The sequence below is a fragment of the Scyliorhinus torazame genome, chromosome 6 (genome assembly GCF_047496885.1).
Source record: "Scyliorhinus torazame isolate Kashiwa2021f chromosome 6, sScyTor2.1, whole genome shotgun sequence".
NCBI lineage: Eukaryota > Metazoa > Chordata > Chondrichthyes > Carcharhiniformes > Scyliorhinidae > Scyliorhinus > Scyliorhinus torazame.
Window position 1 is genome coordinate 278,713,826 of NC_092712.1, and position 25,526 is coordinate 278,739,351.

General features: G+C 44.9%; 1 protein-coding gene across 5 annotated transcripts in view; it reads right to left on the reverse strand.

Annotated features, from left to right (window-relative positions):
* LOC140425453 (putative tyrosine carboxypeptidase MATCAP2) overlaps window positions 1-25,526 on the reverse strand; it is a 71,085-nt gene that overhangs the window by 24,655 nt on the left and 20,904 nt on the right. For 4 of the 5 annotated variants that reach the window (XM_072509735.1, XM_072509736.1, XM_072509740.1 and 1 more), the window contains one exon: window positions 3,003-3,146. The exons of the other annotated variant lie outside the window; for it this stretch is intronic. In XM_072509735.1, coding sequence (XP_072365836.1) covers window positions 3,003-3,146 — 144 coding nt within the window. The remainder of the gene's footprint in view (window positions 1-3,002; window positions 3,147-25,526) is intronic. 5 annotated transcript variants of the gene reach the window in all.

A 25,526-nucleotide genomic window follows, 5' to 3' on the forward strand; every position in this document is an offset into this window, starting at 1 on the left:
GCACTAAGTCAACTAGCAGATTCAAAGAGCAACTTGCAATATCTTCTTGTAAAGGATGAGAATGTTCTAAGATTCACTCGGTTCTATGACTGGAGTTCAGATGCACTTAAAAAAATTAGGCCAAATAATACACCAACATGTCTCAAAGCTAGAACCATACTATAACCAGGCAGCACGGTAGCGCAAGTGGATAGCACTGTGGCTTCACAGCACTAGGGTCCCAGGTTCGATTCCCCGCTGGGTCACTGTCTGTGCGGAGTCTGCACGTTCTCCCTGTGTCTGCGTGGGTTTCCTCCGGGTGCTCCGGTTTCCTCCCACAGTCCAAAGACGTGCAAGTTAGGTGGATTGGCCATGCTAAATTGCACTTAGTGTCCAAAAAAGGTGAGGAGGGGTTATTGGGTTACGGGGATAGGGTGGAAGTGAGGGCTTAAGTGGGTCGGTGCAGACTCGATGGGCCGAATGGCCTCCTTCTGCACTGTACGTTCTATGTATACACCATTCGGCCAAAATTTTAAGAACTAGAAAGACTAGTCCAAACAGGAGTCATTGAACCAGTTGTTACAAGTGATTGGGCAACACCAATGGTTCCTGTATAGAAACGTGATGGCTCAGTGAGAACATGTAGAGATTTTAAAATAACTATGAACCCAATATTGTGGCAGCATGGTGGCGCAGTGGTCAGCACTGCTGCCTCACAGCACTGAGGAACCGGGTTCGATCTGGCCCCGGGTCACTGTCTGTGTGGAGTTTGCACATTCTCCCCGTGTCGGTGTGGGTCTCACCCCCACAACCCAAAGATGTGTATGGTAGGTGGATTGGTCATGCTGAAATTGCCCCTTAAATTGGAAAAAAAACAATAATTGGGTACTCTAAATTTTTTTTGTTTAAACCAATATTACGTGTAGACCATTATCCACTGCTTGAAGACTTGATTGCTGAACTTTCTGGAGGGCAGAAATTCAGTAATATTGATGTTTCACAGGCACATCTGCAGATGAATGTAACTGTAGAATCACAGCCGCTACTCACCATTGTGACACACAAAGGTCTGTTTCATTACAGAAAACTTCCTTTTGGAGTAACATCTGCTTCTGCTCTTTTTCAGAGATCCACGGATCAAATTGTAAACGGGTTGAATGGGGTGCAACGTTATTCAGATGACATACTCACTATCTTGTCAGACGTTCATATGAAAAGTCCAGACCTCAAGCCCTACATCACACGAAGACTTGAATTGACAGTGCAAAATGGATTTCCATTATGGAGGGTCCATGTGATTATCCCTTCGTGGTTGCACAGTAAAGTCCTTGATCAACTGCATGAGGGACATCCTGGTGTGAGGAGGAGGAAGGAACTGGCACGCAGTTATTTTTGTGGCCAGAATTAGATGCTCAAATTGACGAGAAAGTAGGGCAATGTCAATCCTGTGCAAAACTAAGGAACACTGGACCGCTGCAACCCTTGCATCCATGGGAATGGCCGACATAGCCATGGCAGAGAATACACATTGATTATGCTGGTCCAGTGGGGGGGGGGGGGGGGGGGGGGGGGGGGCGGGGGGGGTCACATGTTTTTGGTAATTGTGGACGCACACTCTAAATGGCGGGAAGTTGCAATAATAAAGACAATTATGACTGAGCAGACCACTGAGAAACTAGATGAAATATTCGCAAGATTTGGAACAGAGGAGCAGATTGTAAGTGATAATGGTCCTCGGTTCATTTTAAGGAGTTCGAGGATGACTTGAAGGGAAACAGTATACACATAGGAACTAGGGGCAGAAGTAGGCAATTCAGCTCTTCGAGCCTGCTCCGCCAATCTTCCTGGTCTCAAATTCACCTCCCACCTGTTGCGCATATCCCTTTTACCCATTTAAAAAAAAAAATCAGAAATATATCTTATTACTATAACAAAGTCAGCTCGCTCCATGTCACCCTGCAACAAATGAATTGGCCGAGCGTCTTTGAAACATTCTATCAAAGGACCAAGGCACATTGGCAAGAAGAGTAACGTCTATCTGGAACACCGCACACGCAACAACAGAGTTCACCAGCAATGATGTTGTTCAAAACGAAACTGCACCACAGTTTGATTTGTTAACTCCATCTGATACTTCAGAGACTGTGAAACAACAACAAACACAAATTGCTAGGAGCGAGAAAAACTCTAAAAAGCGAGTATTCAACCAGGGAGAGTGAATGCTAGCCAGAAGCTACACCACCAACGATAAATGGGTACCTACTATGATCCTAGCAAAGACAGGTCCAATTTCATACACCATTCAAATGGATGATGAAAAAGCTTTGCAACATCATGATGATCAGCTACTATCTTCACAAAATGAAATTGGTGAGACTTCACCAGACATTCTACCTTTAGAAATTCTAGACAGCGATACTTCGGGACAGAAACCAAACACAACTATACTGTTATATAATTGTTAATTGCACAAAAGAAAAAGGGGGAGGGGTGTTATATATCAGAGAATACATCCCTGCTGGTAAAGCGTCACATGATGTGTCGTAATATTAGCAGAGCGTTTGCACGGCCTTTGCAATTCTCCAATTTAAGTCTTTATGAGTAACGCCTCTTAATAAACCTCTCATTGTGTTTGAAAGAATCCAGAGTGAGGGACCCCTGTACCTTTGCGGCTAACAAAGAAATATAACACTGACCTTTCGGCAGAACTGACATTACTGAGGTTTGTCAGGATTTCACACACTTTGCTGCAATATCCATGGATCGTCTCAGAAGTATATAAATCATAAACCACTATTTTTAACGATAATTTAGCATGTGATATAAATGTGGCACAAATAACACACACACAATTTGCCAGTGTAGCTAAAGTTATAACAGATTTCTGATATAGATGGCAATGTTGTCCAGACACAAGATTCAACTGCCAGTTCTTCCACAACACTATTTTTAGTTTACAGTCTTTGCAACTGCACGAACAAAAACAGTCACACAAATTACCATTGCACAACTATACAGCTTACATCACCAAGGCAGTCCTCCCTCTCCATGTATTTCTTCACGTAGAACCAGATGCGGCTCTTGGTGAGCAGACATCCCCCTGTCGCTTGTTCAAACTTCGCATAGCTGCCATATTTCTGCAGAGCCATTTTCATTATCTTAATTGCCTATTGGAAAAAGAAAATTCTTTGAAGTGGGTTTGTAGAAGCCTTATATGCAATAAACTGGTTTTCATCTACTTCTGAAGAAAGAAAAGTCAGTATTCTTATTGTTGGCCTGGTGAATGAAATAAGGACAAGAAATCATTTAATGTCGTCTCAGATATTTCAATATATGCCAAGCTCAGAACAAACAAAAAGTAGACCAAAAGCTTTTTAAAAAAGCAGATGGTTCAAACCGTGCCCTAATAAAGAACTCAACCAATTCTAAACCAATAACCAATTCAAGATTATCAGTCGGGTTCACACAGTCCATCTCCTACAAGAGAGAATCCAACTATCGCCCCTTGACATTCAATGGCATTACCATTGCTGAATCCCCCACAATTAACATCCTGAGGGTTACCATTGATCAGAAACTGGACTAGCCATATTAATACTGTGGCTACCAGGGCGGATCAAAGGTTCAGAATCTTATGGCGAGTAACTCACTTCCTTATCCCCCCCCCCCAAAGCCTGTTCACCATCTTCAAAGCACAACTCAGGAGTGTAATGGGATACTCTCCACTTGCCTGGATGAGCGCAGCTCCAACAACACAAGAAATTCGACACCATTCAGGTCAAAGCAGCTCGCTTGATTGTTCCCCCTTCCACAAATATTCAAACTGTCCACCACCGACGAAGAGTGGCAGCCTTGTGTACCATCTACAAGATGCACTGCAGTAACTCACCAAGGTTCCTTAGGCAGTACCTTCCAAACCCACGTCCACTGCTAAGGACAAGAGCAGCAGAAATCTGGGAACCCCACCCCTTGGAAATTCCCTCCCACGTCACTCACCACCCTGACTTGGAAATACATCACCATTCCTTCATGATCACTGGAGCAATATCCTGTAACTCCCTCCTAACAGCACAGTGGATGTATCGACACCTCAAGAACTGCAGCGGTTCAAAAAGGCAACTCATCACCATCTTCTGAAGGGCAACTAGCGATGGGCAATAAATGCTGGCCTAAACAACGTCGTCCACATCCCGTAAATGAATTTTAAAAAATTTAAACTTACACTTGTTAGAAGTTACACATATTCATACTCAGGGCCCTGCCCTCTGCTATCAGAAAGAACATGTCTAGGCCTTGTGACTTTTTGAATTAAACAATCGCACCAGGGACAACAGTTCCGACTTACCAACCCCTTTTCTCATGTAGTATAAATTGTTGTTCCATTTGAAAGTTGGTATTCTTGCATCTCACAGAATCATAGAATAATAGTGCAGAATAGGGCCTTCGGCCCATCAAGTCTGCACCGACAGATGAAAAATACCTGACCTGTCCCCCTAATCCTATTTGCCAGCACCTGGCTCATAGCCTTGAATGTTATGACGTGCCGAGTGTTCATCCAGGTACTTAAGGGATGTGAGGCAACCCGCCTAGGCAGTGCATTCCAGGATGTCATCACCCTCTGGATAAAAAGGTTTTTCCTCAAATACCCCCTAAACCTCCTGCCCCTCACCTTGAACTTGTGTTCCCTCGTAACTAACCCTTCAACTAAGAGGAACAGCTGTTCCCGATCCATCCTGTCCATGCCCCTCATAATCTTGCACACCTCGATTAGGTCGCCCCTCAAGTCTTCTCTGCTCCAACGAAAACCACCCAAGCCTATCCACCCTTTCTTCATAACTTAAAACGTTTCATCCCAGGCAATATCTTGGTTAATCACCTCTGCACCTCCTCCAGTGCAATCACATCAGGAAATATTCTTTCCTCATCCACCCTGTCAAGACCCCTCAAGATCTTATATGTTTCAATCCAAGTTGCCTCCTACTCTTCTAAACTCCAGCAGAGCCTAACTTATTTAACCTTTCCTCAAAAGACAACCCACCCATTCCAGGTATTAGTCTGGTAAACCTTAACTGAACTGCTTCTAATTCATTTCCATCCTTCCTTAAATAAGGAGACCAATACTGTACAAAGTACTCCAATTTTGGTCTCACCAATGCCCTGTATAACTGAAGCTTAACCACACTACTTTTGTATTCAATTCCCCTCGCTATAAATTATAACATTCTATTAGCTTTCCTAATTACTTGCTGTGTTTGGATCCCGGACTAGAACCTAGCGATTTGCAATTTGTAAAACCGCGAGGAAAGTATACTTTGCCACAGGAGTGATACCACTGACAAATAGATATCTTACGTTAAATCAAACTTTAATTTAAACGCAATCAATTATAACAGCTTTATAGTTAATGATAAAAACAGTTCTTAACTAAAATGAAAATCTTTAGCTTACACCCTACACCTGCAACATATATATAATTACAATTAAGCAAACTAAAATAGTTCAAAGACCACTTATAAATAAAGTTAATAATCAGGTTTACTTGCTTTTCTCTGTGCAAATACCTTGAAGAGAACTGTTCAAGAGCCAAATGAAGACCTGTCTTGTCAGACTAAAATCTATGGAAAACTGTAAAACTACAGACAGATATGGCTCCACCCCTTAATTGCATCATAAGGCTTTCTTCGGTCTCCTTCCATTAAAATGTCCCATGACCTGTTTATCTAGGACTAAGCTCTATCACTCATAAATTATCTGCACCTTAGGGATCCTCCAAAATCAAAACAATGTTCCATTAGCCATCCACCTGTAAACAAGTAAATAGTTAAAATCAATGATTACCATACTTTTATGACCCCTTAATCAAAGCTTTAGCAGGCACACTGCCTGTATGTATCTTAAACCAGGGTTTTTAAATAACATTACTGCAACAAGTATAATATATAGCAATTTCTTAGATTCATCACAGCTGTAGCTGCATACTAATCTTTTGCAATTCATACACTCAGATACCCAGATCCCTCTGCAGCTCAATACAATTGCTCTGCAAAGTCTCACTATTTAGACACTTTTTTTATCTTGAGAAAAATGGATAATTTCATGTTTCCCCGCATTAGAATCCATTTGCCAGATCTTTGTCTACTCACTTAACCTATCTATAATCTCTTTGTAGTCTCCACATATCCTCTTCAGAGCTTTCTTTCATACCTATCATTGTATTATCAGCAAAGTTAGTAACCATAACTTCTGTCCCTTCTTCCAAAACATTTATATAAATTGTAAAACGTTGAGCCGCCTGCACACCACTCATTAGATCTTTCTGGAAAATGATCCATTTATGCCTACCCTCTTGTTTCCTGTCAGCTAGTCAATCTTCTATCCATGCCAATATGTTATCCCCTACACCATGATCTTTTATTTTTCACAATAACCTTCGATGTGGCACCTTACTGAATGCCTTTTTGGAATTTAAAGTGCAGCACATCCACCAGTTCCCTCTTATCCATAGCAGATGTTGCTTCCTCAAACAACATTAATAAATTGGTTAAACATCTTTTCCCTTTCACAAAACCATGTTGACTCTGCCCGATTACCTTGAATTTATGCAAATGCCCTGCTAGACGGTCTTTAATAATAAATTCCAACATTTTCCCCAATAGAAATGTTAAGCTAATGGCCTGTAGTTTCTTGCTTTTGGTCTATCTCCCATTTTGATTAAAATGGTTAAATTTGATATCTTCCAACCTAATGGAACCTTCCCCAAATCTAGTGAATTTTGTAAAATTAAAACCAATGCTATCTCTCCATCACTTTGTTAAATACCCTAGAATGAAGTCCATCAGGATCCGGGCACTGGTCAGTCTGCAGGTATTCGTTCAGTACCATTTCCCTGGTAAATGTGATTTTCTTGAGTTCCTCCCTCCCTTCCACTTCCTGATTTACAACTATTTCTGGAATATTATTTGTGTCCTTTACAGTGAAAACTAATGCAAAACACCTATTCAAGTCATCTGCCATCATCTTATTTTCCTTTATTACTTCCCAGACTCACATTCAATACAATCAATGCTCACTTTGTTAAAATATTTATAGAAACTATTACTGGCTTCGAACTAGCTTCCTCTCATACTCTCTATTTTCCCTCCTTAGTAATCGTTTTTGTTCCTTGTTTTTTATATGTTCTTCTCAATCTTCTGACCTGTCCCATCTTTGGGCAATTATATGCTTTTTCCTTTTGATACAATTAATGCAATCTCATTGCAGAATACCATGTATACTATAGCCTGCTCTCTTGTCGGCTCCAGAATGTGCCATTCTAAAAGACTATTCCAAAAATGTCCTATGAATTCCTCATCTGAGCTACTATTGCCCATGTTTCCAGTCTATATGTAGATCAATATCTCCCATGATTATTGCCATATCTTTCTGACAAGGTCCCATTATTTCTTCTTTGATACCTTGTCCTGCCATGTGGTTACCACTAGTGGGCCTGTATTGCCTCATTGTCCCTCATCTCTACCCAAACTGCTTCTCTCTCCTGATTTCCTGAACTTAGGTCATCCCTCACCATTGTACTAATACCATTGTTAATTTAAAAAAAAAAAAAAAATTTAAACTACCCAATTAATTTTTCCCAATTAAGAGGCAATTTAGTGTGGACAATCCCCCTACCCTACACATCTTTGGGTTGTGGGGGTGAAACCTACGCAAACAGGGGGAGAATGTGCAAACTCCACATGGACGGTGCCCCAGAGCCGGGATCGAACCTGGCACCTCAGCGCCATGAGGCCACCGTGCTGCCCATACCATTGTTAATTAATCAAGCCACCCCTCCACCTTTCCTCAATATTCAGGTCCCAATCTAGGTCATCCTGCAGCCATGTCTTAATATATGTAATATATATCAGATTGTACTTATTTATTTCTAACACTCATCTGCTGCTTGTTATGCACAAATGCCATCTCAGCCTTCAACTCCGTTATTTTTCTGAGAAATTTCTTGATTCATATGCCGATTGCCCATTAAACTCACCAGAAGGCTAATTACGGAACAACTGCAATGTGCATTTATTTTGTACCCAGTGCAGCACTTAACCCCATTTTTGGATAGAACTATTAACTCGGTATCCAGTTCAATCTGGTCATAACCCACCAAATACACTTTCCCAAATAACGAAATATCAAGATTTTGAAGACTGCAGACATTCACATATAATTTAATTCCCTAATTGTAAGTGGGATCTCCAAAACACTGCAGAGAAAACTCTGGTTTAATAAATATACGTGGTGATGAAACCGGTCTCAATTGGTAGGACTGAGGAGGTCATGGATTCAAAGATTGTCATGTGAGAGTACCTTTAAGACATGGATGTTTAAGCAATGTACCTTTAAGAAAACAGTGATGTCAGAGAGTAGGTGGAGCTGAGTTCAGGTCAGCCATTTTGAAGTTTCAGTTTGGAAAAGAGCTTGTGTGTGTCTGTGTGTTTCCAGAGAGCTACAGTTTGGAGGAAGAGAGCTTGGGTGTGTGTCTGTGTTTTGCAGTGAGCTGGAAAGTTGTGATATCTGCCATGAAAGACTATCTCTGGATCATTTGGGTGATTTAAACTCATAATAGTGAAGCCTTTAACCTGATGTGATTCTGTATAAAGGTGTTAAGTCTCTTGGAAGTTTGAAGGAACATTTTGAGGAATTATTTACTGCTGTAATATTTTTGGAGTTATCTTTGAATTAAGGGGTGTTAAGAGATCCAATGTTTATTTAAGATGTTAAGTTGAGTTCATATAAACATTGTTTTGTGTTTAAAAACCCACGAGTCCATAATTATAATCCCATACCTAGGGAACAAGCCATGTGCTCGGAAAAGCAACAAATACATTAAAGGGGGAAGTTGGTTGAACTCCATGATACATTTTGGGGTTCTGAAAATGCCTCGCCCATAACAAGACCACCAGGATCCAACCTGACATGGGGCAGCACGATGGCACAGTGGTTATCACTGCTGCCTCACAGCTCCAGGAACCCGGGTTCAATTCCGGCCTTGGGTGACTGACTGTGTGGAGTTTGCACTTTCTCCGTGTCTGCGTAGGTTTCCTCCGGGTGCTCCGGTTTCCTCCCACAGTCCAAAGATGTGCAGGTTAGGTGGATTGGTCATGCTAAATCGCCCCTTAGTGTACAAAAGGTTTGGTCGTGTTACTGGATTACGGGGATAGGGTGGAGGCGTGGGCTTAAGTAGGGTACAGACGCGATGGGTCAAATTACCTCTTTGTGCACTGTAAATTCTATGAATCTATGACATGTCAGATTAGTACTAAGGGAGTGCTGCATTGTCAAAATCATTGGGCCGTGTTTGTAATGGGTTTGGTGGCAGGCAGGTGGGCACGGAGAATTTGGCGAAGAGTCAGAAACCCGCCAGCGTAAAATCCTGTTGCAATTCTCCCAATGGTGGATTTTATGGTGTGTCACTCTTTCCGCTGGCAGGTGGCGCAAATGCTATTTGCATCATATGAATGCTCACTAAAATAGCTGGCCTCCAGAATTCCATCAGGTCTTCCAATCTCGCATCATGTCTGCATCAAACCCGATTGATAAAGGCTGGCGTGTATAAGATGGTCCTCAATTCGCCAAAGACTCCAAGGTGAGTGCAACATGCAAAGCCTACCTGTCATAATGTCGCGCTGCTCCAGATGCACTGCACACGTGACTACTGAAGCAGACCGTTTCCTGCCCGTCATCTCTATGCCAATCTGGTCTTGATGAACAGCTGCTGGGCCCATGGACACTCCTGTGTCACTAACTCAGATGATCCGTACTGCATCGGAGGCTGGAGATCACAGGAGTCTCCTTCCCCCAGTCCCACACACCAGTGCCTATCTGGGCAGAGCATGGTAGCACAGTGTTTAGCACTGTTGCTTAACAGCACCAGGGCCCCAGGTTCGATTCCCGCCTTAGGTCACTGTGCGAGTCTGCACGTTTTCCCTGTATCTGCATGGGTTTCCTCCTGGTGCTCCGGTTTCCTCCCACAAGTCCTGAAAGACGTGCTGTTAGGTAATTTGGACATTCTGAATTCTCCCGCCATGTACCCGACCAGGCACCGGAATGTGGAGACAAGGGGCTTTTCACAGTAACTTCATTGCAGTGTTAATATAAGACTACTTGTGACAATAAAGATTATTATTATTAAACCTGTGCTGCGGGACACATCCAGCCACCGCAGAAAAGGTCTGAAGTTCGTCCAGGGGTGGGATACGAGGTAAGGGCAGGGGTTAGGAGTGGGCAGATGAAGACAAGGGGCCAATGTGGAAGGAGGGTTTGGGGGGGGGGGGGCAGACTCACGATGGCAGACAGAGGGGCAAGGAGGTGGATGGAGAGACAAACAATGGAAAGCAGGGCAGACTGAGAGGACATATAGTCAAACAAGGGGGTCAGGAGGTGGATGGAGAGACGAACAATAGAAAGCATGGAAGACGGAGAGGACGCATCATGGACTCTGACAAGCCTGCAAGACATATAGTCAAACAAGGGAGTCTAAGGGATGGCACATGTACTACTGGAAGGAGATACACGCAGACCACAGATTATGGGGTACAGGCCTGTTAGTGTGGTACATCAGGGATGGTTCGCAAAAACACTAAACAGGTCAGGGATGCAGTGCTTTGTGAAGGGTGACTGATGGCCATAGTGCTTTTTGGAAATGGGAACGATATCAAGGCTGCCGTTTAAGTTCAGGGACTGGCAGACAGGAGTCACAGGTTTGCAGAGTTTTCTGCTGTGAATTGGAAAGGAATCACGGGATAATAGGCAGTCCAGGGGCTATGTGGACAATAGTCTGAAGTCAGAGATAGGAAACAGTGCAGAAGAGCTGCGATGATGCAGCAGGAGGAATCATTGGAAGCGTGGTATATTGCAGCTACAGGGAGGCAAGGGCTGTGTCCTTCAAAGAAAAAAGCACAGCTTGCTGCGCAGGGCTGTCCTAAAGTTGATGTCTCCACATGTGGCAGGCTCTGTACTGGGCTGAAGAGATTCTGTTGATCGTTACAGAGGGCATCTGCAGCATGTAGATTGGGAACATATAATACCAGGGACGCAGGGAGTATGTGAAATACTCATGGGTGGGTGGAACCCCTCGAAGTGATGGTGTACACAGCCTCACAGATGATGGGCTCGGGGAACAGGGGGCAACTGTGTTAATGCCCACCACCACAATAACTCATCCAGTATTAGCTGGGGAGGCTGGAACAGGTGGTATCTCTACCTGCACATCGTGAGGCTCCAGGTAAATAAGAGGCATGTGGGCAGTGAGGGAAGGAGATTCAAACTCCGTCCTGAAATAAATTTGCAGCAACACCATTTTGATACTCAGGTAAAATGGTGTCTTCCAAAATTAATAATATGATTGGTTCTGTCTGGGAATGATGAATTGTGGGAGGACCTCTAAGCTGACCTCTGAAGCTCCTTCTTGCAACACATACTCACTTGTTGGTGCCGCGACAGTGGACAGGATTCAGGTTAATTACACAGGACTTGGAGCCCATTTCCCATGAGGCAAGAACAAGCCAGATTTCTAAATTAACACTTTGAAAGGGACCGGCGTAACTCAAATAGGCTCAAGTCAAATTTTGAAAAGTTACATCGTGTAAGACAGTAATGCAGCTTTGAAGGGTGAAGGATATAGTGAAGGAGGCACAACTGCATCAATTCTGCTGTCCCATCAGTGAAGGGGAATCACAGGTTAACAATTAATGCCATTTATCAGTGGCCAAACAGATTCCATTGAAATACCAGAGCAAAAAAACTCATAATTCTGCTAAGTCAATGAGTGGAAGTCAGAGCCACATGAGATAATTCACATATTCTCAAACCCCCCCCACCCCCACAGACCCCTGAGAGTGCTGGAGTTGCGGATGGCGAGCTGCAAGTGGCAGGGGACGATGCAGGTCTTCTTGTTCTCCTGGGCCATGTTGCCAGCAAGTTCGATGATCTCAGCAGTTAGGTACCCCAGCACGGCGGTCAGATAGACAGGGACCCGGCGCCCACCCACTTGGCATATGGCCGCTTTGTACAGCAGCCAGTGGATGCAGCCGACAGGAACCAGGAGACTGGCTCTGGAAGAGTGGGTCTTGGCTTTGGCATGCCCTGTGCCTCACGACCGAACAGATTGCTACTGTTGAACGTGATCTACTGCCTGCATTGCGCTCGGACGAGTGTGTGACTGGTAGATGCCGGGAAAGGCATCCTACGGGCTTCCTACCAACCTTTAAGCCTCGCAAGAGCTACCCAAATCTCACATAAGAACATAAGAACTAGGAACAGGAGTAGGCCATCTGGCCCCTCGAGCCTGCTCCGCCATTTAATGAGATCATGGCTGATCTTTGTGGACTCAGCTCCACTCTCCGGCCCGTACACCATATCCCCGAATCCCTTTATTCTTTAGAAAGGTATCTATCTTTTTCTTAAAAACGTTTAAAGAAGGAGCCTCAACTGCTTCACTGGCAAGGAATTCCAGAGATTCACAACCCTTTGGGTGAAGAAGTTCCTCCTAAACTCGGTCTTAAATCTACTTCCCCTTATTTTGAGGCTATGCCCCCTAGTTCTGCTTTCCCCGACCAGTGGAAACAACCTGCCCGCATCTATCCTATCTATTCCCTTCATAATTTTATATGTTTCAATAAGATCCCCCCGTATCCTTCTAAACTCCAATGAGTACAGTCCCAGTCTACTCAACCTCTCGTCATAATCTAATCCCCTCAACTCTGGGATCAACCTAGTGAATCTCCTCTGCACTCCCTCCAGTGCCAATATGTCCTTTCTCAGGTAAGGAGACCAAAACTGAACACAATACTCCAGATGTGGCCTCACCAACACCCTATACAACTGCAGCATAACGAATCAGAATCTCGTTCAAAACGTGACAAAACGGTTTTAAACCTACTTGGGCATCTTTTCCGGTATCTACCAGCCTACCTGGATCTACCGGCCTCCCTAGGGAGGCTGTAGCTGGGCAGCATTCAGTATTGGTCCACTCACAATGTAGACCAGGAGGAATGGCACCCGCGTGGAGGGGGCGTCTCCCAGGCCATCAGAGGCCGCTAGGTTGTCAAGGATAGGGCAGAGGGCCCCCTGTCCCTAACCCTTGATCACGGGACCTAGGCACTGCCACCCTGGTGTTTTGTTACCCGTGTGGTAGGTAACATGTGCTACTCAATCCTTGGTTAGTGATGAGGTATTCTGAATCTCGATGAAGAAGATTTGAACTCGTTCAGTAGTAACAAAAGGTTTATTGAGTAACTACAACAATAATTGCAGGAGTTCTTTACTTTAACTTTGATACTAGTGATAAGGTTAACAAAATCTAACGACAGTAACTATACGTACCTCCACTAGCCATCTGAACTAATCTGCTGTTGCCCTGGTCACAGTGCACCCAAGAGACAGCCAGAGACCCAATGTGGTTGCCTTTTATACCCCTGTTGGTCCGGCCCTCTAGTGATCATGTGCTGCTACTGGCCAGCTACTGATGGTCGAATTACTTTGTTGTCTGATTTATGCTTTTTCTTGTGTTTGTGGTATTGATTCTGTATGTCATCTTTGTTGTCTGACCTGGACTTTTTCCTGTGCTTGCGGTATTGATTCTGTATGTCATCTTTGTTGTCTGACCTGGACTTTTTCCTGTGTTTGTGGTATTGATTCTGTATGTCATCTTTCTTGAAAGCTGGTTTGCTTGTTTGTTGTGGAGCAAATGTGAATTCCTGAGATTTGTTGCCATGCCATGGCATGTTTGCACTCTTGCCATTGTTTTGCAGTGTGCTGTGGCATTGTCCTTCATGTGCAGAGTTGTACCATGTTGTACAGGTCGTTGTTTCATTGTTGTCATTTGTCTTGGTCGTTTTCATTGTCGTTCTTGTTGTTGTCGTTCTCGTTGTTTCGGTTTGTTGTTTTCGCTGTTGTTCTTGTTGTTTTTCTTGTCGTGCTTGTTATTTCTGTTTTTGTTATGCTTCTTGTTGTTTTTGGTGTTGTTCTTGTCGTTTTTGTTGTTGTGCTTGTAGTTTTGATGTTGCTGTCGTTGTTCTTGTTTCTGCAGCGCTTCTTGTTGTTTTTGTTGCTCTTGTTGCACTCAATGAGTGTTCCATGTGGATGATGGGAGTCTTTGTCACAGTTATTGGTGTCAGTGTCCTTTGTGGTATCTGTTACATGGAGCGTTTCTTCTTAAGAATGGTGAGAATTATCTGATGTTGCATTGATGTTGGTGACATCAGTCATTTGTGGTGGATTTGATTCCTCTTCTTTGCTTCCTTGGTACTCCTCTTCTTGAGTCATTTCTGGTTCACTTGAATCATCATTGATTTCTAGGTGCTCCTCTTTTGGAGTCATTTCAGGTTCACTTGAATTATCATTGATTTCTTGGTGCTCCTCTTTTGGAGTCATTTCAGTTTCATTTGAATCATCTGTCATCTCTTTGTGGCTCCTTTTCTGGAGTCAAAATCTTCAAGATTTCAATTGAAGTGGTCTCTCTGGACTCATGGGTGGCTGTCCTTTGATTATTGAGTGCTTCTGTGCAGACGAGCTGAGATATGTCAGTCTCGCTGTGATCCTGCACATCCTGTATGGGAATTGTGATTTCTTCGTCACTTGTCTCACATACAGTGGGTAGACAATCAGTGTCTTCTTGTTGGTTAAATGAGCTGGGTAGACTTCTTCTGGTGGCTCAAATAAGCTGGGTAGACAGTCATTGTCTTCTTCTGGTGGCTCAAATAAGCTTGATAGACCTTCATGGTCTTGTTCATGCATGGCGTTCGCTATGGAGTGTTTGCTTGCTTCCATTTTTGAGTCTGTCACCGAGCTGTCTGTGGCGGCTTGCGTCGCTCTCTTTGTGGAGGCTTGCGTCACTCTCTCTGTGGAGTCTTTCATCGCTCTCTGTGTGGAGTCCATCATTGCGCTCTGTGGAGTCCTGCAGTGTTCTCGCTGCAGAGTCGATCTGTGCTCTCTCGACGGAGTTGTTCTGTGCTCTGTGTGGCATCGTCTTCTTCTTGGGTATTGCTGTCATCCAATGTATCGATGATCGCCATGGCATCATGGTATTGGATTAATCTACCATGAGTAGATGCGTCAGAGACCGTGCGTCAGAGACCGTGCTTAAATCATTAGATGCGATAAATATTTGGAATATTTGTTCAAATCTTTTCGTCATAACTTAACTTAAATTACCGGTTGTTTCCAGCTGCCCTAGAGGTCCAATGAGTCCCATAGTTAGTCGTCGAGGATCCATTTGCTGCGAAGTCTTCCACAGTCGAATATCCAGTCTGAATTTTCTTCTCTTTTTGTCTAACCTAATCTAACTAGTTCTGTTAAAGCCAGCATGCCTGGTATCATGTTTTGTTACCTGTGCGGTAGGTAACATGTGCTACTCAATCCTTGGTTAGTGAGGAGATATTCTGAATCTCGATGAAGAAGATTCTAACTCGTCCAGTAGTAACAAAAGGTTTCTTGAGTAACTACAACAATAATTGCATGATTTCTTTACTTTAACTTTGATACTAGTGATAAGGTTAACAAGATCTAACTACAGTAACTATACGTAACTCCACTAGCCATCTGAACTAGTCTGTTATTGCCCTGGTCACAGTGCACCCAAGAGAGAGAGAGACCCAATGTGGTTGCCTTTTATAACCCTGTTGGTCCGGCCCTCTAGTGATCATGTGGTGCTACTGATTACACATTAACCCCTTGTAACACTTAGAGAGATCACTATACCTGGCACTACCAAAGTCCCCGGGTGGCACTCCCAAGCTAGTAGAAGCACTGCCAGACTTCCAGGATGACAGTGTAAGAGTGCCCCGGTGCCAGAGTGTCACTGCTAAGGGTAGGAGACACACAAGCTCACTTAAGAGATCAGGGCACCCTTTCAAAATGGCGGCCCAAACTCAGAGTTCAGTTCTCCAGTGCTGAAAAAATTCTAAGTGTGGGCTAAACAGGAGAGAAACCCCCAGGGCCCAAAAAAGTGAATAAGTATCATTAGATAGCAGTAGGGGACTCGCCAGCTCGGAAGCTCCCAACAAAACCCACCATAAATAACACTTAGAAACCTTTCCGTCAGGTGGGGGGTGTTACGCACTGAATTATATTTACATTTGAATTTGTATATTTTGCTGTTATAAAACCATAAATGCCTAAATAAAATGTGTGTTTAAAAAAAAGAAACTTATCCGTTAGATCGCGCCCATTGTTGCTCCTGTTAAGGGGTCCACTGGATGTTTTCCCCTCATTATATCCTCCCTCACCATTGAGGTAACAGCATTTATAATCAGTAAGACCATTTCACCTCCTCTGCCATCTCCCCTGTGCCACCTGTAAACTTTTGTACTCCATAAGGTACAAGCCAAAGATATTGTTTTGCTGCTATGTTTTTCTTTGACAATAAGTTAACCTGACCATTTTTCAAAAAGGGAAATTAAACTGCTCCCAATCTGGAGAATCTGACAATTAAAGATATTTAGCTTCAAATTGTAATCATTGTTCAAGGTTTTTAAACAGGAGCAAGAGGGTGGCAGAGGTTTGGGACTCTCCCCCAGAAACAGCAGTTGAAGCTAGAATAGTTGTTAACTTTAAATCGGAGATACAAAGAATTTAATTAAGCAAAGATACAAGGGATCTGTGCCAAAGGCAAGTACATGGAGTAGGCTACACATCAGCAATGATCTCATTGAATGGCGGGACAAGCTCAAGGGGATGAATGGCCTACTTCTGTTCCTAAGTTCCTATTATTTGGTTGCAATTTGTGGTGCTTTAAACAAATGTTGATGTTAATGTGTATGTATTCCGGAAAATAGCACTGTTGATTGCATTGCTGTAGTATTGGAGTATTGTCTTGCTGACTTTCAATCTTCTGATTTCAATTAAAATATCCTGTGTATTTTCCACAACGCAATAGGAATTGAATATTATTGGAAATAATGGCGATTATAATATAAGTGACGATTAGGAAAACAGGAATACAGTCGCTTTGGAGTTTGTCCACAGTAAGAAGTCTTACAACACCAGGTTAAAGTACAGGTTAAAGAATTAGGCCATTCAGTCCATCGAGTCCGCTCTGCCATTCAATCATGGCTGAATTGTTTCTCATCCCCATAGGCGACACTGTAGCACAGTGGTTAGCACTGTTGCTTTACAGTGCCAGGGACCCAGGTTCGATTCCCGGCTTGGGTCACTGTCTGTTCAGTCTGCACATTCCCCCCATTGTGGCCACCTAAAATGGTGTCCAGCAAGGGATGCTGGGAAAGTGGTCAAGCATATGGACAAGCAAGCTACAAGCAGATCAAATAAAACTACAGGAAAAAGCTTTGCAGACTTCGAATAAATTCACAGCTTTATGCGAATAGCAAAAGTAAAGGACTATCTCCAGGCCACCAACAGGATCAATAGAGCTGTCTTGTTAATCACAATTGTTTACCAACACAGCGGCACCTAATTTCCTTATTTGGAAGAGCCTACAGGTTTCCAACACTTTCAAGTATGGCTACTGAGTGTCCACCCCAAAATTGATGTGGCAGCCCCTGATTGGATTTTATCGATCAGGCTGATTGAGCCCTGATCAACTGATTGACACATGACCCAGAGACCGCCCACCAAAAGAGTCATGAAATTCAAACAGCATAAAAGTTACTGCGCGGATTCATTCTTTCTCTGGAGCAGCAGTAACTAACAACGGTGACTTCCACCGGCCGACAAAGGAGACCATCCACACTACCAACAGAAGGAAGACCAGAGCCAGAAGAGAACCAGATTGATAACCAACTAACAGAGGACTAAAAGACCGGAACTGCAGACAACAGGCCTGTATATGCTCAGTACTTGTCAGTCACTGCCGAGTTAAGTTAAGATCTTGGAACTATTGGGGTATAGTGTAACCTATGATTGGGAGTGTGTGATTGAATAACCACAACCATTGTGTGCACGTGAATAAATATTGTTCTGTTTTATAAACTAAGTCTCATAGTCATTTGTCCATCTTATACGAGTTAAGTGGTTTAGAAAGGGCAACACCATATCTGCGTGGGTTTCCTCCGGGTGCTCAGGTTTCCTCCCACAAGTCCCGAAAGATGTGCTGTTAAGTGATTTGGACATTCTGAATTCTACCTATGTACCCGAACAGGCGCCGCAGTGTGGCGACAAGGGGATTTTCACAGTAACTTCATTGCAGTGTTAATGTAAGCCTACTTGTGACACAAATAAAGATTATTATTCTCCTACCTTCTCCCCATAACCCCTGATTAATCAAGAACCTATTTATCTGTCTTAAAGACACTCAGTGATTTGGCCTCCACAGCTTTCTGCGGCAGAGTTCCACAGATTCACCAGCCTCTGGCTGAAGAAATACCCCCTCATCGCAATTTTAAAGGATCGTCCCTTCAGTCTGAGTCTGTGGCCTCACGTTCTAGTTATTCCTACAAATGGAAAGTCCTCTCCACGTCCACTGTATCCAGGCCTCGCAGTATCCTGTAAGTTTCAATAAGATCCCCCTCATGCTTTTAAACTCCAACGGGTACAGACCCAGAGTCCTCAACCGTTCTTAATACGACAAGCTCTTCATTCCATGGATCATTCTTGTGAACCTCCTCTGAACCCTTTCCAAGGCCATCACATCCTTCCTTAGATACGGGGCCCAAAACTGCTCACAATACTCCAAATCGGGTCTGACCAGAGCCTTATACAGCCTCAGAAGTACATCCCTGCTCCTTATTCTAGCCCTCCCGACATGAATGCTAACATTCCATTTGCCTTCCTAATTGACAACTGAACCTAAACCTTGAGAATCTTGAACTAGGACTCCCAAGTCCCTTTGTGCTACTGATTTCCTAAGCCATTTCCCATTTAGAAAATACCAAAGTGCATAACCTCACACTTTTCCATTATATTCCATCTGCCACTTCTTTGCCCATTCTCCTAGTCTGTCCAGGTCCTTTTGCTGCCCCCCTGCTTCCTCAACATTATCTGTACCTCTGCATATATTTGTATCATCTGCAAACTGAGCAACAGTGCCTTCAGTTCCTTCTTTCAGATCGTTAAATGTATATTGTGAAAAGTTGTGGCCCCAGCACAGACCCTTGAGGCATACCACTAGTCACCGGCTGCCATCCTGAAGAAGACCCCTTTATCCCCACTCTCTGTCTACTGCCAGTCAGCCAATCCTCTTTCATGCCAGGATCGCACCCTTAACACCACAGCCTCAACCTATTTAACAGCCTCATATACTGCACTTTGTCAAAGGCCTTCTGGAAATCTAAATAGATCAGGTCCAATGGTTTTCTTTTGTCTAACTTCCTTGTTACCTCCTAATAATAATATTTATTAGTGTCACAAGTAGGCTTACATCAACACTGCAATGAAGTTACTATGAAAATCCCATAGTCACAAAACACCGGCGCCTGTTCACGTACACCAAGGGAGAATTCAGAATGTCCAAATCATCTAACAGCATGTCTTTCGGGACTTGTGGGAGAAAACCAGAGCACCCGGAGGAAACTCACACAGACACAGGCAGAATGTGCACAGACAGTGACCCAAGCCGGGAATCGAACCTGGGTCCCCGGCGCTGTGAAGCAACAGTACTAACCACTGTGCTAACGTGCCACCCGCTCAAAGAACTCGAACAGATTTGTCAGACATGACGAAGCCGTGCTGACTCAGTCCTATTTTATCATGCACTTCCAAGTACTCCGCAATCTCATCTTTAATAGTGGGACTCTAAAATCTTACCAACCACTGTAGTCAGTCTAACTGGCCTATAATTTCCCGCCTTCGGCCTCCCTCCCTTCTTAAACAGCGGTGTTATATTAGCCACTTTCTAGTCCCCTGGGACCCTTCCAGCCTCCAGTGATTCCTGAAAGATCATCACCAATGCCTCCACAATCTCCTCAGCTATCTCCTTTAGAACCCTGGGGTGTAGTCCATCCAGTCCAGGTGATTTATCCACCTTCAGATCTTCCAGTTTCCCCAGAACCTTCTTCTTAGTGATGGCCACTACACTCACCTGAGCCCCCTGATTCTCCTGGAGTTCTGGCATCCCACTGGTGTCTTCCACCATGGAGACTGATGCAAAGTAACTATTCAATTCCTCTGCTACTTCTTTGTTTCCTATTACTACTTCTCTGGCCTCATTTTCCAGTGGCCCAATGTCTATTCTTGTCTCTCTCTTACCTTTTATACATTGAAAAAAACTGTTGCTATCTTCTTTTATAGAACTAGCTAACTTGTACTCATATTGCACCTTCTCCCCCTACTTATTGCTTTTTTTTTTTAGTTGTCCTCTGCTCGCTTTTAAAGGCTTCCCAATCCTCTGACTTCCCACTAATCCTTGTATGCTTTTTCTTTTATGCTGTCCTTGACTTCCCTCGTCAGCCATGGATGCCTCATCTTCCCCTAAGCATGTTTCCTCCTCCTTGGGATTAATTTCTGTTTTGCCTCCCAAATAACCCCCAAAAAGTCCTGCCATTGCTGTTCCACTGTCTTTCCTGCTTGGCTCCCCTTCCAATCAACTCTGGCCAGCTCTTCCCTCATGTCTTTGTAGTTATCTTTATTCAATTGCAATACTGTTACATCTGATTCTAGCTTCTCCCTCTCAAACTGCAAGGTAAATTCTATCATATTTGGTCACTGCCCCCTAAGGATTCTTTCACCGTAAGTTTCCTAATCAGGCCTGACTTATTACATAACTGTTCCCGCCTGGGCTCCACCACAAGTTGCTCCAAAAAAATTCTCGTAGCTTCCTTTTCTTGGCATCCGCTACCAACCTGATTTTCTCAGTCCACCTGCATATTTAAGTCCCCCATGATTATTGTAATATTGCCTTTCTTTTATGCCTTTTCTATCTCCTGATTTATTTTCTGCCCCACATCCTGACTACTGCTAGGGGCCTGTACATAACTCCCATCAGTCACCCGTTCCTCCTACATTATGAAACTATGATATATTATGTTATATTTTTTGATCAGAATCTTATTTGCATTTAATTCAGAGGAAACTATTTGTTGGCCGATTAAAATTAACAAATAACTGGGAGTCCCTGAATTAAATACTTACACATTTGGTGCAGCAATAACTGCCGTTCATTTGGCAAGAGATGAAATAAAATACATCTAAAAGAAACTGTACAATGAACTAATGCCTCATGGAATCTCTGATCTGCAGGAAATCTAGTGCAGAATCAGGATGACGGATCACAATAGTTTGGATAATACTGCTCCGGTTTCACTGTAATGTCATTAGTATTTATTCATTAATCAGTTTTTTGTTATTTCTCCTGTTCATCCTCTTCACGTCTCTCTCCTTGAAGACGCTCCTTAAAACTTACCTCTGTCACAGTCTGTTGTGACTGTGCCAGCTCTCTGCAAGAGCAACTCAGCTAACCCCACTCGTCTTCCCATTTCTGTAGCCCTGGAAATACCTTCTTCAGGTACAGACCGATTCCGTTTTAAAGTCACGATTGAACCTGCCTGTATCACACTCTCAGGCAGTGCATTCCAGATCCTAACTCCTCGCTGCATTCAAAATATTTCCTCGTCACCATTGTTTCTGTTTGCCATTCACCTTAAATTGCTGTCCTCTGGTTCTTAATCTATCTGCCAGTGGGAAATGTTCCTCGCTATTTATTCTGACTATACCTCTCACAATTAAGAACGCTTCCATCAAATGTCCTCTCAATACTCTCTTTTATAAAGAGGCTGTAATTGTTCGGCGGCCACAATGTGCTGACCATACGGTTGCTTTCCATCTGGCGGGGGTCCAAGCTTTGGGTCACCTATCCTAATATCTCCTTGCAAGGCTCCATAGCAGACTGTTTTTTTAAAATAAAAATTTTGTCGAGGTATTTTTGGTTTTACAACAACAACAGAATAGACAATGTAAATGAATCTATAAACATAGTGCAAAAGCCGTCTTCCTCCCTTACAGGTCCCACCTTTATTAACTCCCTACTCTAAGCTAAGCTAACCCCTGCCCACTGCCCCCCCCCCCCCCTTCTGCTGATGATTAATTTTCCACAAAGAAGTCGACGAACGGTTGCCACCTCCAGGCGAACCCTAACAATGACCCTCTCAAGGTGAACTTGATTTTCTCCAGACAGAGAAAGCTACCCATGTCCAATAGCCAGGTCTCTGACTTTGGGGGCTTTGAGTCCCTCCAAGCTAATAATATCCATCTTCGGGCTACCAGGGAAGCAAAGGCCAGAACATACAGTGCAGAAGGAGGCCATTCGGCCCATTGAGTCTGCGCCGATCCACTTAAGCCCTCACTTCAACCCTATCCCCGTAACCCAATAACCCCTCCTAACCTTTTTAGACACTAAGGGCAATTTAGCATGGCCAATCCACCTAACCTGCACGTCTTTGGACTGTGGGAGAAAACCGGAGCACCCGGAGGAAACCCACGCAGACACGGGGAGAACGTGCACACTTCGCACAGACAGTGACCCAGCGGGAAATGAAACCTGGGACCCTGGTGCTGTGAAGCCACAGTGCTAGCCACTTGTGCTGCCCATCGTCTGCCTCTTTCTCCTCCTGGATTCCCGGACCTTCCGACACCCCGAAAATCGCCACCTCTGGACTCGGTGCCACCCTTGTTTTTAACACCTTTGACATGACATCTGCAAACTTCTGCAAGAATCCCCTAAGCTTTGGGCATGTACAGAACATATGCAAATGGTTCTCTGGTCCTCCTGCACACTTATCTTCTACCCCAAAGAACCTGCTCATCCGGGCCACTGTCATTTGAGCCCGGTGAACGACCTTAAACTGTATCAGGCTGAGCCTGGCGCATGTTGTGGACGCGTTGACTCTACTCAGCGCGTCCGCCCAGAGACCATTCTCTATCTCTCCTCCCAACTCCTCCTCCCACTTGCGCTTCAGCTCCTCAGTGTGTGTATCCTCTGGCCCCATGAGTTCCTTATAGATGTCAGAGACCTTCCCTTCTCCCACCCACACTCTAGAAACTACCCTGTCCTGTATCCCCCTTGGTGGTAGGAGCGGGAAGATTGGAACCTGCCTACGTAGGAAGTCCCGCACCTGCAAGTACCTGAATTTGTTTCCCCTCGTCAATCCAAATTTCTCCTCCAGCACCCTCAGGCGAGGAAAGCTCCCCTCTATAAACATATCCCCCCATCCTCTCAATCCCTGCCCTCTGCCATCTCCGGAACCCTCCATCTAACCTCCGCAGGGCAAACTGGTGATTATTACAGATTGGAGACCAGACCGATGCTCCCTCCGCTCCCACATGTTTCCTCCATTGCCCCTAGACTCTCAGGGCCGCCACCACCACAGGGCTGGTGGAGTACCGTGCCAGCGGGAACAGCAGAGGCGCCGTTATCAACGCCCCCAAGCTGGTGCTCTTGCATGAAGCCGCCTACATATGCTCCCATGCCGACCCTCCCCCCACCACCCACTTCCTGATCAGGCTATATTCACCGCCCAATAGTAATTACTGAACTTTGGCAGCACCAGCCCTCCCTCTCCCCGGCTCCGCTCAAGCATCCCCCTCTTTATTTGCGGGGTCTTGCCTGCCCATACAAAACCAGTAATTACTTTGTTGACCCGTTTAAAAAAGGACCGCGGAATACAGATGGGGAGACACTGAAACACAAACAGGAATCTCGGGAGGGCCGTCACCTTCACCGTCTGCACCCTCCCAGCTAGTGACAACTGGAGCGCGTCCCACCTCCGAAAATCGTCCTTCATTGGGTCCACTGGACGGGCCAGAATTAGTTTGTGCAGCCGCTCCCATTCCTGCTCCACTTGGATGCCTAGATACCAAAACCTTCCCCTTACCACTCTAAACGGCAGCTCCCCCAATCGCCTCTCCTGTCCCCTCGCCTGGACCGCAAACATCTCGCTTTTCCCCATATTTAGTTTATACCCCGAAAACCGGCCAAATTCCCCCGAGAATTGTCATGATTTCTTCCATCCCCTCTGCTGGGTCCGATACATGCAGGAGCAGGTCGTCTGCGTAAAGCGAGACTGTGTTCCACCCGCACCCACCTGCCTTTTCTGCATTCATTGCAACCACTACCTCCACCTCCCTACCTTCCGGGGGCATTATGATCACGTTTAACAGTCTTCTTACATTGGCTACCAACTGCCTTCCCTTAAAAACTCCTGTCTGGTCCTCCACAATAACATCCGGAACACAATCCTCAATCCTAAAGGGCAAAATTTTGGCCAGCGGTTTAGCGTCCACATTCAATAGGGAGATCGACCCACACAGCTCCGGGTCCTTGTCCCACTTCAGGATCAGCAAAATTGTGGCCTGTGACATCGTCGGGGTAAGCACCCCTCTCTCCCTTGCCTCATTAAATGTTCTCATCAACAGCGGCCACAATATCCCAGGGAACTTTTTATAGAACTCCACTGGGTACCCGTCCGGCCCCGGTGCTTTACCCGACTGCATGGCCTTCAGACCCTCTTCCATCCCGATCGTGGCCCCCAGTCCTTCTACCAGCTCCCCGTTCAGCCTCCCTAGGAAGTGCATCATCCCCTCCGGCCCAGCTGGGGGTCTGACCAGCACAGCCTACTATAAAATTGCTTAAACGCCTTATTCACCCCTGGTGAGTCTCCAAGCAGGTTCCCGACTCCATCCTTTACTTTCCCTATCTCGCTGGCTGCCTCCCTCTTTCTAAGCTGCTGTGCAAGCATTCTGCTGGCCTTCTCCCCATGCTCATAAATCGCCCCCCTCGCCTTTCTCAGCTGCTCTACCGCCCTCCCTGTGGTTAACAAGCCGAACTCCGCCGTTCACTTAAAAGCCCTGCCTCTGGGGTCTCCGCATACCTCCTGTCGACCTATAATATCTCCTTTACCAGCCAGTCCATCTCTACCCTGTCCACCTTCTCCCTGTGGACCCGTATCGAGATCAGCTCCCCTCTGACCACCGCCTTCAATGCTTCCCAGACCACCGTTGCCGAAATTTCCCCCATTTCATTGACTTCCAGGTAGTTCTGAATACATTTCCTCAACCACCCGCATACCTCTTCGTCAGCTAAAGGTCCCACATCTAACCTCCAGTGCGGGCGCTGGTTTTTACTAACCTGTAGGTCAACCCAGTGCGGGGCATGGTCTGAGATGGTGATCGCCGAATACCCAGTGTCCACCACCCCCGTCAGTAGAGCCCTGCTCAGAATAAAAAAATCAATCCGGGAGTACATTTTATGCACGTGCGAGTAGAAGGAGAACTCCTTCACTCTCGGCTGTCCAAATCTCCATGTGTCCAGCCCCCCTATCTGCTCCATGAACCCTTTTAGTTCCTTTGCCATTGCTGGCACCCTGCCCGTTTTTGAGCTTGACCGGCCTAAACCAGGGTCAATACCTGTGTTAAAGTCCCCTCCCATGACCAACTTATGCGAGTCCAGGTCCGGTATCTTCCCCAGCATCATATCAGACTGTTTGACCATACTGGAACTGGCCTAGGACGTTTCACTACATTAAAACAATCTATACAAATGCTGGTTGTTGCTGAATACTCCAGCCGCACACTGAAAAAGCCTTTTTAGTACAAACGCAGAATGCAGAAAGGCA